The following is a 17,184-nucleotide window of genomic DNA, read 5'->3' on the forward strand; positions in this document are numbered from 1 at the left end:
AATAAAGTTCTTTTTCTCCTGATAGTAAATATTGAGCCAATGATAAAATCATGTTAGTTGCTTTCATTGTGTGGAGTTCCATGCATCGTTTGGGTAAGAAGTTTTTGAGTAATGGGTATCCATTAGTTTTTTTTGACTTTGGTGGTCATTTAAATATTCCTGTGTGTAAGGATTGGTACTTTTTAATTTCTACTTTCAGATTATTTTTAAAAGCATGCTAACGACAATTGAGTTTCTTGCAATTGAAAAATAGATTCATTTTTCCAGCACTGACTTTGCCCCTCTATACAGTTTTAATTTTCATTCTGACAGTTCTGGGGACTTGCATTGTCCCTGTTCACAGTAGACTTGATGAAGAGGTGGTCCTGATGAATATCATCACTGCATAAATTTGCATAAAAATCATAAGATCAGCATTTCCAGTATGTTTCAGGCACCTGACAAGGAGACTGACCACTGCTGTGGTGTTTTTATTTAAAAAATAAATATGTATAAATTAATATGGTTTTAACAGATTTCAGAGTGTCATTACCCACATTTGTGTGACATTGCATGTTCTTTAGGTCATTATTGTGAGTGAAATGGGCATGTTTGAAACCTGAGCAACACACTGTAATGGTTCATACCATCAATCCGCCAGACAGGATCTGGCCAGTTTGACATAAAATTATTGCCAAGGTGACTTGTTAATCAATTTAGATTTGAAGGTCCAAATTTTTAAATATATTTAGGTGCTTAGGAGGCTAAATCCTATTGAAGCCCTTTTTAAGATGAGATTTTTTTGCTTTTAAATCAGTTAGGTGTTGCAATGCTGATGGCAGCAACTCCTTAATACCTCTACAAATCTGGGGGCTCTAGCTCTTAAACAGAAAGGGATGCACTTAGTGTTAGAATGGAAGTACACCTCTACTCTGATATAACGCTGTCCTCGGGAACCAAAAAATCTTACCGCGTTATAGGTGAAACCGCGTTATAGTGAACTTGCTTTGATCCGCCGGAGCACGCAGCCCCGCCCCCCCGCCCCCCCGGAGCACTGCTTTACTGTGTTATACCCGAATTCGTGTTATATCGGGTCGCGTTATATTGGGGTAGAGAGGTAATGTGTTGGGCAGTATAGTGTGGTAGCTCAGACTGGCGTCACAGATAACACTCTCTAATTCAGGTAAGTGGATAGTTTTGTTTCTAGGGTCCCCAGTCTCCTACATTTTGAGACGTACTGTTAGAAGAAGGAAAGAGCAAATTATTTGTATAGTAGAAAATTTACAAAGTTTGTACATTAGTAAGTGGTTCAATTTCAATATTAAAATGAATACAAGATCAACAAAATTAATGGCAAAAACTACAAATATATTTTCAATGTTCTGTAAAAGGTAAATATAAATTGGTTGGTGTATTCATATTTAAGCTTCTTTCCTTTTTAGTTCTGGAGCAGTGATACAGAAAATCTTATCATGTATTAATAAGGGGGGAAATGATAAGGTTTTTATTCTAAAGGTCAGAAAAGTCAGCTGTACAGTTTTATAAGTCACTGAATAGCCTGGTGATATTTTTTTTAAATATAGCTCCACAATGCTGTGGCAGAAATGGAAAAGGAAAAATTTGATCTTCAGAAGAAACACACAGAAAATATCCAAGAACTGCTTGAGGACACAAATGCACGTCTTAGTAAAATGGAGACAGAGTACTTGGCACAGACAAAGGCAACTGTAAGTTTTTTATATCCAGATCATGACCACAAATATGAATTGCAATGTTCAGGTTTTGTGTACCTGTGCATTTTGGAATGCTCATTTTTCTTAAGACATAGTGTATCAGAAAGTATTGGGGAAAAGTTCAGATAAGAATTATTTTTATTTTGTCCCTCCACAAAAATGTGCATAAAGACTGTGGGGCTGAAAAACATTTTTGACAGCCTTACACTACCATGCTACAATGCTATGACATTGCTTCATCAAAGAGATAGTAGAAGTAACACTATTTCATTTCAAATGTCTAGGCAGTTATTTTTTTTTCAACAGAGTCAGATTAGAGATGCTTGAATTTCACTTCCCTGCTTCTTTTAACAAAAGTAAAATTGTGAATTCTAGGGTTTCTGAAAGGTGCTGGATTGGTAGCACTGGAAGCTAAAATCCAGTGCAGTGTGGACAGTTCCAATGCAAAATTCTTCAGACTTAACCATTAATGTGCCTTTGATCTGGAGGGGGGATAATCTTTAGGAATGAAGATGATTCAGTCTCCATCTTTATTTAGTCCTTGGTTTATCAGCTGAGACTAATAACAACTGTATTTTTTGTGATGGAGGTTGTTAATTGAAGTTACTCATTGATAAGGAATGTGACTGAGAGCGCCCTTTCATTACAGTAGGCAACCAACTTTCTTTTATTTAACTGGAAAAAAAAGACTGAGTACATACTGTAAATGCTTTATGAAAATGTTTCTTATTATTAATTTTACTTTCTCACCATTCCTCCTTCTATCTACTGCTTCTCCCTATTCATGAAGCTGAACTTTCCCCCTTATTTTCCAGTTCTATTGGTTTACGCCCAAATAAGGTGGTTGACACTTTGTCTATGAAAGTCTTGAGAGTTATCATTTTGCTCAGCTACTCCTGTTGTCATATAAGCATAACCATAATCTGTTGTTGTTGTTGTTTGATAATGCTTAATGTGTCCAAGTCATTTTATTAGTGCTTTATGTCAGGGATTTTGTATGTGTGGTCCTTAAGAGTGTTTTTAAGAATTACTCCACTAGAACAAACAAATATTAAATGAAAAGCTTCCATTTTGACATTACCTATTTTTTTCAGTTAGCATAATGAGTCCATATAATGCAGAGAGTATAGAAATAGCAGGATCCTTTTTCAGGATACATCTTTTAAGGATAGGTATTCCAGAAGTCATCACACATCTCCCTGTAATTGCTCATCTTTAGAGATCCACCATCACAGTTATAATCTTTTCAATGTAAAGCCTGGGCGAAACTCACTGAAATCCATTAATGCAGCTACCTCATGAATACGCTAAGAGATGTAAGTGGGTACTTCTAAGGGCATGTCTACACTACAAAGTTAAGTTGACTTAATTTAAGTCGACATTCAGCTGCTGCAGTAATTAAGTCAGTTGGGTGTGTCCACACCCCACACATTGTGTTGGTGGAGTGCATCCTCATTAGCGGTGCTTGCATTGATGCCCAGTTCAACTAGTTCAACTAGCCACATGGGGTTTTGGGATGGGTTTGCAATGCTGCATGAGACCAAAACGTTGTCATAGGGAGAGGATGGGACCATGGCTTCAACCTCCCATGATGCAGTTTCCTCCCTTCCTCTCTCCCATGATATCAATGGCAAACAACCCATGTTTTTTCATGCCTTTTTTTGAAAGTCTGGCTTAGGCACATGTATGTCATAGCCTGAGAAGCATGGACCTCGCTCAGCTGTGCACTCTTGTGAGCATTACAAACACCTCACGCCTTAACCTGCAGTGTTTCCAGAGCCGAGACAGGAGCTGCCGCACAGAACATTGAGATGTTATTCAAGCAGCCCTGATGCAAGCCATAGAACAAAACAGTGCCCGGTTGCTGCTGACAGCCGCGCAGCAGCTGAACATGGTGAAGCACCATTTCTGGTCCCAGGAAACAAGCACTGACTGGTGCGATCTCATGGTTATGCAGCTATGGGATAATGAGCAGTGGCTGCTGAACTTTCGAATGCGGAAGGGCACTTTCCAGGAACTTGGTGCAGTGCTTTCCCCAGCCCTGAAACACAGCAGCACTAAAATGAGACCTGCTCTAACAGTGGAGAAGCAACGTTCAGGACATAGTGGATGGTTTTGCTGCGATGGAGTGCCCTAACTGCGGTGGGACAATAGATGGCATGCATATCCCTATCTTGGCACCAGACCACCTTGCCAAAGAGTACATAAACCAAAAGGGATATTTTTCAGTGGTGTTGCAAGCACTGGTGAATCACAGGGGGCCTTTCACTGACATCAACATGGCATGGTCAGGAAAGGTGCATGATGAACACATTTTTAGGAACATAGATCGGTTCAGAAAGCTGCAATCAGGGACTTTATTTCCAGATTGCAAATTAACCATTGATGATGTTAAAATGCCAATAGTGATGCTGGGAGATCCAGCCTGCCTCTTGCTCCCATGGCTCATGAAGTCGTACACCAGCCACCTGGACAGCAGTAAGGAGCGGTTCAACAATAGGCTGAGCAAGTACAGAATGGTGGGGAAATATGACTTTGGACATTTAAAGGGTCACTGACACAGTTTGCTTACTAGACCTGGAAGCAATATCCCCATTGCTATCGCTGCCTGCTGTGTGCTCCATAATAACTATGCGGTGGGGCGTGGAAGTGGATAGGCTGGCAGCTAATTTTGAGTAGCCAAATACCAGGGCAATAAGAAGAGCCCAGCAAGGAGCCCTGCATCTCCGGGAGGCTTTGAAACCCGTTCCAGTAATGAGCCACAGTAATGTTTGCTGCTTAACTGCGTTGTGCCTTCCCATACCATCCCCTCCATTGCATCAGTTTTCCTGTACCTCCCTGCTCCCCTCCCCCAACCTGAATGCTAGGAATAAATAAAGAGTATTTCATTCTTGAAAATTTGGCTTTTATTGCACAAACCTAAAAAAACTTAAAGAACAGGAAAATAATTTAACCTTGGGCAAACAGAGTGATAAAATTGGGAGGGGAGAAACCAGGTCAGCTTGTCTGTGAAAGCACAGAAGTCTTGCCCATCAAAGGTCTTTGAATGGCCATCTTTTGTTCTTAGTACCCTCCCCCACCACTTCCTGGAACGTTTCGGGGAGGGGGATTGGGACCAGGTCAATATTTGCAGTCCATTGTGCAGGGGTTGCAGAGGGCGTGTAGCCTCAAGCTGTTATTCTTGTAGCTCAACCAGACGCCTCAACATGTCTGGTCCTTCATAATCCACAGCATCTCATCCTGCGTGGCACGCTCATGCTCCTGGGATGCTCTCCATATCCAGTTTTTCAGACCATTAAATCCTGTAGGCTCTGAGCTCTGTATCAGCTGTCCTGGAGGCGTTCGTTACCTCATTGAACATGTCATCATGCATTCTCCTTTTCCATCTTCTAATCTGGGAAAGCCTCTCCGCTGGTGTGGAGGATGTTCTGAAGGCATGGAAAGCACAAGGCAACCATTGTCAGTGCATACTCTGGGTCTGGTACAAGGTTGCTATTTAAAAGTCACTTCCCTTATTACGCTCAAGTGCAAGCCAGAACCTAATCAGAACCACTAGCTATTCAGGTGTTCCAGCCATGGTGAGTAGGGCCCAGTGGTATGGGCGATGAGTCTTGTGCTGCAACTTGTGGGAACCCTTGTTGGGAGTGCAGGTGGACAATTCCATCTCCCCTCAGCAACAGAGATGTTGTTTTGAGACCAGAGACCAACGTTAAGCCTCCCAAATTGTGGTCTTTGTCCAAGGCGGCTCTTGGGGGGTGGGGGTTATGGCCACAAGAGAACACAGGAAGCCCACCCCTCTTTCCATTAATGCTGCTTGTAGCAGTCACCCTAGGCTTTCAGATTCCGAGATCAACGCCTGTTCCTGCCACCCAAACCACTGGCATGTTAGGGAAACTGTGGTTGAGGGGCCCGGAAATCACCATGGTTGGGGGATCACATGCTCTGTCATTTGCGGTACAAGCACTTGTAATGGAAATGTCCCCCGTCTTCCCAGGTGACCCTGTGTGTAACGGAGGAGACAAGGGAGCAGATGCTGCAACCATGTGGGTACAGACCTGGTCCTTATGCTGCTATGTTGTGTACTACACTGATGCCAGCAGATTTAATACTGGAGTGGCATGGGAAAGTGTTCTGCTGTACTGGAAGAAATAAGGCAGTCCTCCCCAGAAACCTTCTGCAAAGGATTGCTGAGAACCTCCATGAAAAAGTGTCCTGGAGATCTCCATGGAGGATTCCAAGGCCATCCCTGTCACGTATCAGGGGGCGCCTTCTGCCTAGCTGGAATGGCCACTGGGAAGCAGATACCTACTGCACTTGACTTTTTCTTCATATTAAACATAAAATATAAGAGCATGTAACCCCTATAGTTTGATTGGAATTCAGAAGCAGAATGTTGGTCAGAGAATGTGAAACCAGGACAAGAGAGTCAAACAGGAACTTCCTGAATGGCCCTACCACTAGGTGCTGAAATAGTCACTAGCTTCTAAAGCATTTATCCAGTATCATATAAGGCTTATTCTCAATGTGCTGCTGTTTACAAACCGAGTCTTCTTCCTAACGTTCATGCTTGGAAACTCCCATAGACAAACATTTCTAGGAAGCTTGAGAATGTCTTTCTTCCGCTAGCACATCCCTTGCACCCTTCTCAGCTAAACAACACATTAAAGGATATACTGATGAGCCCTCAGGTTTCACTTCTTGGGAATAGCTCTGTCATTTTTCCTAGTGACATGGAGTTGAACTCCTTCAAATCAGTGAGTTTTTGAGACATAGAAAAAGACTATTTCATCCAGTTCCCACTCTGTGCCATCCTCTTTAAAATTCCATTCTCTCATCCATTTATATTGTTCCTTCTCAGTCACCTGGATCGGCAATGTCTATGGAAACTTGTAAAAACATGAATATAGAAAAGTTATAGCTAAGAGCAATTTGCTTGGCTTTCAAGGCTTTCCTTCCTCACCTGATGGAAAAGTGGTCCAAGTGTTGATGGACAGTACCACTGTGACACGTTGCATTTCATCAACAAGGTGGGGGATGTGGTTTGTCTTATCCGGAAGCAATTTAACTTCTGAAGAAGCTTGCCACATTTATTGCTGTCCATCATCCAGGGGAGGACAGTGTCTTGGCAGTTAATCTAAGCAGGAATTTATGTCCAACACAAATGGCAACTGAATTGTACAGTACTTCAAACGGTTTTATACAGGTCCATATTTGTATTGAAAGAGAATGCCAACAGTGACTCCTCACTTCTGGTCCAGAGGAGGAAGAACTTTTATTTTTCTCATTAGACTTGTACACCACTTAAAAGGAAAAGTCTATCCAGTAGCTCTAGGAGGTGCTCTTGACATTACTCAAACGTATATACAAAAAAAGACATCCACCTGACAATGTTTTTTTACTAGACTTGATTTTTGAGGTTTCTCTTTTCATTTCTTGCAATACTCTTCCTTCCAAGGATAATCAGGAAGATGAAATGGGAAAGAGTTTGGATTTTATTAACAGCTTTGAAGAGGGCATATCAGCGTTGGTACTTGGACTTCTTAGTCCTGGCAGCTGACTCCCCAATTCAACTCCCTTCTCTTCCCACCTCCTGCTTGTCACACACCAGGTACTTTAACTGGGTCCAGTATAGGGTTACAGGGCTTCCACCATCTAACTAATAACTCTCGTATCCTCTTTCCGCAAACAGGGTAGAGGATCCCAGAGGGGGACCTCGGTCTGTGAAGACTTGAGGTCTCCTTTTCTCGCAGAGACACAAGATTCACCAGCGAAATGGGAGCTGACCCTTTTAGCCTTTCTCCACATTGGAGATGGGCTGCAAGTTGTGACATAACTAAAATTTCTTCTTATAAATTCTTAATATTAAATTCCAAAGTCCTACTCCTTTTAACTGTGCCTCTATGATGCTGTGAGGAAGGCAAAAAGGCCCACCAAGCCTCTGCCAATTTGGTCCAATGGGAAAAAGTTCCTCCTGATCACAGAACAGGCAATCAATGAGACCCACAGCATCCTGAAAATATGGCTTCTAAACTATGACAACAGGGAGGGAGGATAGGGTAGGGCAGCTAAAGGGGGAAAGAAGCCTCAAAAGACCAAGAAAGGGTTTAAAGTGAGGGCCAATCAGCTCCTGGCTGACCAATGAGAGGTGGAGAGCTCATAGAATCATAGAAGATTAGGGTTGGAAGAGACCTCAGGAGGTCATCTAGTCCAACCCCCGGCTCAAAGCAGGACCAATCCCAACTAAATCATGCCAGCTGGGCCTTAAAAACCTCCAAGGATGGAGATTCCACCACCTCCCTAGGTAACCCATTCCAGTGCTTTACCACCCTCCTAGTGAAATAGGTTTTCCTAATATCCAACCTAGACCTCCTCCACTGCAACATGAGACCATTGCTCCTTGTTCTGTCATCTGCCACCACTGAGAACAGCCTAGCTCCATCCTCTTTGGAACCCTGCCTTCAGGTAGTTGACGGTTATCAAATCCCTCCTCTCTCATCTCTTCTGCAGACTAAATATGTCCAGTTCCCTCATCCTCTCCTCATAAATCATGTGCCCCAGCTCCCTAATAATTTTCGTTGCCCTCCACTGGACTCTCTCCAATTTGTCCACATCCTTACTGTAGTGGGGGGCCCAAAACTCGATGCAATACCCCAAATGTGGCCTCACCAGTGCTGAACAGAGGGGAATAATCACTTCCCTCAATCTGCTGGCAATGCTCCTACTAATGCAGCCCAATATGCCTTCTTGACAACAAGGGCACATTGCTGACTCATAGCCAGCTTCTCATCCACTGTAATCCCCAGGTCCTTTTCTGCCGAACTGCCGCTTAGCCAGTTGGACCCCAGCCTATAGTATTGAATGGGACCCTATCCCTATCCTCCAGCGTATCTACCTCTCCCCGCAGCTTAATGTTATCTGCAAACTTGCTGAGGGTGCAATCCATCCCATCATCCAGATCATTAATGAAGATGTTGAACAAAACTGGCCCCAGGACCGACCCCTGGGGCACTCCGCTTGATGCCGGCTGCCAACTAGACATAGAGCCGTTAATCACTACCCATTGAGCCCGACGATCTAGCCAGCTTTCTATCCACTTTATAGTCCATTCATCCAATCCATACTACTTTAACTTGCTGGCAAGAATACTGTGGGAGACTATATCAAAAGCTTTGCTAAAGTCAAGGTATATTACGTTCACTGCTTTCTCCTCATCCACAGAGCCCGTTATCTCATCATAGAAGGCAATCAGGTTGGTCAGGCATGACTTGCCCTTGTTGAATCCATGTTGACTGTTCCTGATCACCTTCCTCTCCTCCAAGTGCTTCAAAATGGATTCCTTGAGGACCTGCTCCATGATTTTTCCAGGGACTGAGGTGAGGCTGACTGGTCTGTAGTTCCCCGGATTCTCCTTCTTCCCTTTTTTAAAGATGGGCACTATATTTGCCTTTTTCCAGTCACCTGGGACCTCCCCCGATTGCCACGAGTTTTCAGAGATAATGGCTCTGCAGTCACATCCGCCAACTTCCTGAGGACCCTCGGATGCATTAGATCCAGACCCATGGACTTGTGCATGTCCAGCTTTTCTAAATAGTCCTGAACCTGTTCTTTCACCCCTGAGGGCTGCTCACCTCCTCCCCATACTGTGCTGTCCAGTGTAGCAGTCTGGGAGCTAATCTGGTCTGTGAAGACCGAGGCAAAAAAAGCGTTGAGGACTTCAGCTTTATTCACATCATCTGTCACTAGGTTGCCTCCCCCACTCAGTAAGGTGGAGAGTGCCAGCCTTGCACTGTGCTTCTACCCCTTCTTTCCTGGTCGTCAATATCCCTGCACGGTCAGGTAGGGGTGTGTGTGTGTGTGTGTGTGTGTGTGTGTCGGGGAGGAGGTAATCCTTGGCTACACGCCAGCCACATTGTGCTGGTCCACCATCTCAAATGGCCCATATAGCTGGTTTAGCTGGTGGTCTGGGAGACTCTCTCTTTGGAGTACTGTACGTACTATTACTTAATCCTCTGAAGTGGAGCTCTGTACAGGCAATATACAATGAAAGAGGCGGCTTCTTTAGAGCCTTTGGTTATAGATTTTGAATATGTAGAAGGAACTATACATTTGGGGTGGTAGTTTTTATAACCATGCCTCAAATGTTCAGCTCCATGGGGGAGCATGTGTGTGGAAGCAACAGTTGCTGCTTTTGAGAGGGTACTCATTTTGTCATTAAGGATAGTGCCCACCCAAAAGGCAGTGTATTGGAAGACCAGCAGTTACTGGGCGTAACCTTTCTTTGCTCAGTCTAGCAGTGATAGACAATCCTCCAAGGAAAGAAGCAGTAGGCAACTAACCTTCACCTAGATGTGTTCTAACACACTTGGAGAAGAAAAGAGTTCATTCTGAATTCCACATAAATTCTTACAAACCTCAAGGGAACTCCCTGTGTATCGTTAAAATACTAAAAGGCAGATAATTTGTAAGTCAGTTGTGAACTGTATTTACTATACACTGTATACACAGTTTATAAAGTAAATATTTGTTAGCAAAAATCAACAAGTCCCTTTCAAAGAGGTATCTTGTACTTTTGTCATCAAGATGAGACATTAAAGAAAAGTGATAGTTTGAATGAGCTAAAGGGCAACGTCAAACAAACTTTATTCTGTCATTAATGAATGTTGAATTGAAAAATTAGCATTCAGACCTTGTCATAGGCAACAGTAAATACGGAGAAAAATGGACACAGTCTGTCAGCAGGATTGAATTTAAGAACCATCAAAAGCAGACAGATCTTGCTGAGCAGCTCCTGATTTAATAATTAAACAAGGTAGAGTTCAAGGCATGGCTTAAGATGAAAGACTAGACTGTCACTGAAAATTAGTTTCTCTTTTTTTTGTTGTTTTAGATTTTTTTCATTTTTCATGGCGTTTTATACTGTCAGGAGTGCCATTTATTGTGAACAAGTGAATTGGCTGAATGATATAACTCTTGTCAATGTTATAATACAAATGTTTCCCCCACTAAAACAAACATTTATTTATTGGAAAAATATATATACTTTAGTGCAGATAGCAATGGTTATGAAGTGTGTGTGTGATTTAGCATCAATAATTATAAAACACTGAAGCAAGAATGGCTTACTAGCTATGGAAACATTTTATGAAAATTTATGAAAGCTTTATGAAAAGGGGTTTTGGGCATTAGTTTTATTACATAAGTAGCCATCTCTCCCTATCTCTCATATATTTTCAGCCATCTCTGCCATAGACCTTACTTTACCATTATCCATAGCAGTTGTCCTGTGGGAAGTGTATATGTAGGAGGATATCTGGGAAAAAGAGAAAGGACTGGGAATGTGTGCACACCATGCAAGTGATTAATTGCAAGATGAGTTAATGGTCTAAATCATCAAAGTCAGCAGAGTCATTCTGGACTTACATCTGTGCAACTCAGAGAAGAATGTTTGGGGGTGGGGTTTGCGGTATGTAATATTGCTGAGTCAGCCAACTTGAGGTCCTGAAGAGTGATGTCTTCTCCTAGAAGCTGAATCTCACTTGTGTAATCCAACCAGCCACTTCAAAGAGTTGAAAGCATAGTGTTGCTCCTTAAATTATTTCCCCCCCAGAACACTCATGCTGTATATTTTACTAGACTATGACTATTTATGGTAAAAGGCCCTTAATAGTTACATCTCATAATTTGTGATATTCCGTAGTAAGAAATATGCTGTGCTGCTAAAAGGCATCTTCACCTCCTAACATTTTAAATAATATTTTGGGTGAATATTGATGCTTAATCTTGACTGAGTTTTTTTTATTTATTTTTGTTAAGATACAGAGGAACTCACAGTCCCTACCCTGAGGAGTTTACAGTGTAAATTAAATGGATAATTCAAAATGCATTGAGAGACCCAGAGGAAGACTCTGATTTAGCGCTTTTGTGTCTTCTTTTTAAACATTTGGGTGATAGTGTTTTCCACTGACATGGGTTAGTGTTTGTCATATTAAAAATGTTTTGGGAGGGACATGTTTCATAAGTGAAAATGCAAGAAGAGGGAATTCCTTATGGATGGCTGACAGTAATTTAAAATTATAAATCTGTAGAAAAAACTCCTAAGGAGGGCCAAAACAAGTCAATAGTTTTCGAAGATCCTTGATGACTCTTGTTTGTAAATTGAGAGTGAAATCCGCCCATAGGGTATAATATGTATACCTGCTGTGGTTAGATTAGTGCACAAATCTAGATTGCAAAAGCATTCACAATTGATTGGACAGAGTTTAATATAGCCTTATGCTTAAAGGGCCAAATTCTGAGCTCAGATGTAGCTGCTTCTTTGACAACTGTTTTAGATCCTGATCTTGCATTAGACTCCCTATGGACAGCCTCTAGATGCAAAATCCATGTAGTCCAGGAGGTCTAGTGACCCATACTGTACAGTGCACATTTCAAGAGGAGTATCTAACAGCTGCTGGATTATGGGGGGAATGCCCACAGTACATTGAACAGCCTATCAGCCACAGTAGAGGATTCAGGGATATTCTTAAATATGCTCTTCATTAAGGAGCATACTGACCAAAATACTGACTGGATGAAGGATGGCCCCTCTTATTAATACTACATGTACATAATAAAAATGCCAACTGTTTTCATGCTATTTATAAAAGATATTACCCTGATTTGAAACTACTACTGTATCTTGTTCTAAAATTTACAACCATCAATGCAGATTTTCCATATTAATGTAACACAGTTTCATTGCATGCTACAAGCTTCTTAGGGGATTGGCTTTGTTGTGCCCCAATTGACAGCTTAAGTTATCTTTGAAGGTACTGTTCTCATTGGCAATTAAGTTGATAACTTTTTTTCTTGCCAAATTTCCCCCAGCTGGCAAAGTGGGATATCCTCCTTATTTTATCATATGGTTCAATCTATTGGGTACAGGATGTCTGAAAGCTGCTGTTTGTCAAAAACAAGATAGTAATCTCCACTAGCTACATGACAAATCCTGTCACTTAAAAGTAAAATATACTTGACTTTCTTTGTTGTCTAAACAAACCAGACTCTGCAGTTGGCTTTGCATTGATGGAAAGAGTCTCTTTTAAAATGCAACACAAGTGTATGGTTAAGTTTGGTGTGTTTGAGAAAATATTTTAGACTGTTTTGCAAAGCTTGAGTAATGCTATTCTGATTGCATGAGTGTGTCAGAAATGTCTCCAGGCACATTTAAATATACTACAAAACTTGAATGGAGTTGACAGATGTTTGAGTTTTTACTTTCCTTTAACAGAGGGTGAAAATATTCTTCCACTTCCTCTCCTTTCCCCCACCTCCAAACCTTTGTTAATATAAAAATAACTTTGATTTGAACATCCTGAAAAGGCAGCTGTGTCTTATTTTCTCACCTCTGCCTTCTCAGGAATTCTATTCTCATTTCCTTATACACTAAGATTACTTTAGGAAAGAATGGAGAAGAGAAAAAGTATATATTCTTTGGAATTCTCAGATATTTTTATTTTAAATGCTGAATGTTGTGAAATTGTGTTTAACACAAAAATGTTCAGTGTACATTTATAATTTATTGAAAAGGGATTTGTTATAAGGAGAGGTAAATATAGAGGGAAGCAGGCAGGGAATGCCTGTGTTCTAGGCCTGATCCTGATTGCTATGTCCCCTTGAGCCAGGGTATCTCTCTCTGTGTGCTTCCAATTTCCCATTTTTAAAATGGGGATAATACCACCTACTTCATGGAGTGATGTTTGTATTTGTGAATGGTATTTGTTAATATTTGTAAATTGATATGAAGACTTACTAAAAATGTGTCAAGCATTATTGAATATTGTAATACGTATATCATAATCAGTCCTCTTAATAGCCCCCTAATTTATAGCATGCCACACTTATCAGTATATCTCAAAATATCTCATACACATATGTGAGCACGTTTACTCAGATACACAAAGAAACAGTCTTTTGTGTATGGAAAATGTCTTTTATCAGCTGCTGTATCAAGTTATTTTTGCAGTCTCTTGGATATGACACTAAAAGAGACTTACTGCAAATAATGAACAACTCCTGAATTCTTCAATTCTTTGGTACCTCAGTATATTTATTGGGAACAGGCATTGGCCATGATTTCATTTTAGTAAATGAATAAGTATTTTATTACAGTAAACATTTGGTGCTAATATAACGTACAAATTAAATGAATTGGATTCCATAACAACATTATAAAGGCTTTATCTGAGCAACTGACTTGTTTGTTCTTGAAAGGGACTACAAATAAAGAAAATATATATATGTTTCCTGGTATTAGTCTTGAAAGTTTCTTTTTTGGGCTCTGTCTTACATGCAGGCTGTCTATATTGTCATTGATCATAGTGTTGTTTGTTTCTGACAGGTATGAAGTAGCTCAAGATACATTATCCTCAATAACAATTTTTTCTTTAAACTGTTTGTTTTGCTTCATATTATAAACACTTTATTCTATAGAAATCTAGTGTGAGTATTGTTCCAGTTTGGGTCTGGGAGGCAGAGGTGTCACTTTACTTTGTTTGAAACATGTATATTTTGAAAGCTTTGATACATTATAGAATTTACTGTCCTGACTGATGACAGCTTTGCTTTTATAACTCTTGTTTCTCTGGACCACCAGAGAACTGCAGTTGCTCTAGGCTGTTGAATAACAACAGGAGTGTGCACTAATTTATTCTTAACAATGACCTATTCTTTTAGAACCAGATGGTCAAAGAACTGGAGGCCCGTGTCCAGCAGCTGACTGTAGAGGCTGAAAGTAGTAATTTACAGCGTCAGAAATTATCTCAAGAAAAGACTGATCTAGAGCAATGCTACCAAGCAGTATGCACTGAACTGCAGGAGGTGAAATCAAGGTAATTAATAAAGTAGTCAGAGTTTAAACCAAAGCAATTCCAAAACTAAACATCACTCTCTGTCTTCAAGAAAATCAGTGCTCAATAATTCAACCTTAGGAAATTGTCATGAAAATTTACCAACCCAGGTGCAAAAACCACTGTTCGACACTCACCAAGATGTTGATCACGAAAAAAACAAATATATTTTACATTGTACAATTTTATTTTACATTTTATCGAGTGAGAGGACTAGGTGGGTGTGTAGAATTTTGCAGAAGCTTCAAAAATTACATAAAGCAAATAAAGTGCCAAAATTTGAAGCCAATTTCCATTTTATTTTTCCTTTATTATTACTTGTAGGTGCAACTCCCTTCAGAAAGAGAAGGATCGCATAATACAAGATTATGAACAGAATATTCAACAACAACAAAACAAATATGATATTGACATAAATTTTATGAAACAGGAACATGCTCTCTCAGCAGCTAAGGTATGTTTACAGACATACAACCTCCCAGGAATAATGGGCATAAAAATGCTTGCCTACCAATTACGTATATAAGGGGACACACTTTCAAAATGGTCTGTAAGGCTTCAATCGTGCAAATATTAAGGCACGTGAATAACTTTACTCAAAGGAGCTACTCACTTGCTGTGATGGCTTGGGGGATCTGTCTGTAGAACTTATGAAATTTGATTGATATTGTGAAGTTGTGTTATGAAATTACTGTAATTTTTGACAGGTTTCAGAGTAGCAGCCGTGTTAGTCTGTATCCGCAAAAAGAACAGGAGTACTTGTGGCACCTTAGAGACTAACAAATTTATTAGAGCATAAGCTTTCGTGGGCTACAACCCACTTCTTCGGATGCATAATAAATTTGTTAGTCTCTAAGGTGCCACAAGTACTCCTGTTCTTTTTGTAATTTTTGAATGCCTCAATATGTAAGTGGATTCCACCCCTGCATGTGTGACCATGTCACATCCTCCTAGACCATATACAGTGGAGGGTTGTTAGAACTCAGTGACCGCTATTCAGGTGAAAACACCTTGGAACATTGGGTTGGACTCAAGCCTAGGAAAACTAGTTTTATCCTACCCCTCTGCAGGGAGGTAGGAAAATAGGAGCAATGGAAAATAACCAAAATATAGAACAAAGAAAGCCAGGTGTTGGAAAGGGGGGCATATAAAGAGAGGAAGAACACGGCTAAGAGGAGAGAAGGCAAGCTGGGGAAGAAGACTCCATGAAGGAGAAGTAGTGAAATGTGGGGGCCTGCATGAGGGAGCAGATCCTGTCTGCCTTCCTGAGCCCAGATGGCCCTCCAGGGACTCCCAAGGGAAGGATGAACTAACAAAGGGCATTGTGGTTAGGATATGTATTATTTTATATGTGATCTGTACTCTTTTGTGCATTTTATAATTACATAAAAGAGCAGTAATATGCAAGACTTCTGTGCAAGATGTCTGTCTGTGTTATATACTTTACAACTGCCACATTCCTCCTGAGAGAGTTAAATGGTAAACCATTTAGCTGAGCTCTTGTTTTGGATGTATGAATGTAAGGTTTTAGCTGCCGAAAAACTTGGACATGCAAATTTTGACACACAGCTTAGAGAGTTGGATGAGGCCTGTTTGAAAATTTGTTACCGAAAGAATTATGAAGAAAAATATTTTTCTTCAGGTACATATTAAAATATTGTCCTGTTTTTATTCATGAAACGTTTTGTTGCATACATCTTTGAATTGAACCTTTTAAATAATCAGCACAAAAATGTAAGAAATTAGTTTTTTTATAAGTAGCTTTTGTGATAGGTTATCTAGCCTACATCATGTTCAAATCAAATATATATTATAAAAACATAGCAAATTTCAAAAACTGTAGCGTATTCTAAACATGATTAACCTAGAGCAAACATGGCATCCACATTTTGATCTGAATTACTGGAATGCTAAGATCTTTGATAAGAAAATGCTAAATGACTGTCTCCATTTTATTTTCAAATTTCTTAAATCAGCTGCCTGTTTGTTTTGTTTTTTATTTTTGTTTTATAATTTTTGACTACAGTCCCATCTGCACTTTTATAGACAAATAGAAATGAAGTACATATGACTAGTGTTGAAAAAGATTGTCTTTTCCAAATTTATAATTTTTTCTACTTTTTTGATGCAACTTTGAAAAGGGAAAGAGTAACTTATTTCTGTAGAGTAAATAGAGATTACAAGACAAACATTCACTCTTCTATTAAATCCCTACAGGCATCTGATGTGATTGAAGAATTAGAACAGAGTGTGTCTGAATTAAAACAACAGTTACAAGAATCAGAACATCAAAGGCAGCAACAGCTGAGGGTGAGCCCTGAATTTTTCACTCAGGAAAAATGAAGAGCCCTTTTTACTTGTTCCTAAGATTTGTATGAATAGAATGCCAAACTAAGATATATTTTGGAGCTCTTGGAAATCAGAGGAGCCGATCCCTCTACACTTAACAGAGTAGAACTTGTTCTTATTCTTTTGGCTAAGCCTTTTAAAGAAACTTTGTGGCTATTTGTCTTATTTTCCTATGTGTTGAACTGATATAAAAATGTATATCAATGGATTATAGAGAAGTACAAAGTTGAAAAAAA

General features: G+C 40.1%; 1 protein-coding gene across 1 annotated transcript in view; it reads left to right on the plus strand.

Moving 5' to 3' along the window:
- Positions 1-17,184, plus strand: part of CEP112 (centrosomal protein 112) — a 303,594-nt gene that overhangs the window by 73,296 nt on the left and 213,114 nt on the right. Inside the window, exons 11-14 of the mRNA XM_065415534.1 lie at positions 1,563-1,706; positions 14,427-14,581; positions 14,924-15,053; positions 16,817-16,909. Of these exons, the coding sequence (XP_065271606.1) occupies positions 1,563-1,706; positions 14,427-14,581; positions 14,924-15,053; positions 16,817-16,909 (522 nt within the window). The remainder of the gene's footprint in view (positions 1-1,562; positions 1,707-14,426; positions 14,582-14,923; positions 15,054-16,816; positions 16,910-17,184) is intronic.

The sequence above is a fragment of the Emys orbicularis genome, chromosome 13 (assembly GCF_028017835.1).
Source record: "Emys orbicularis isolate rEmyOrb1 chromosome 13, rEmyOrb1.hap1, whole genome shotgun sequence".
NCBI classification, from domain to species: Eukaryota; Metazoa; Chordata; order Testudines; family Emydidae; genus Emys; species Emys orbicularis.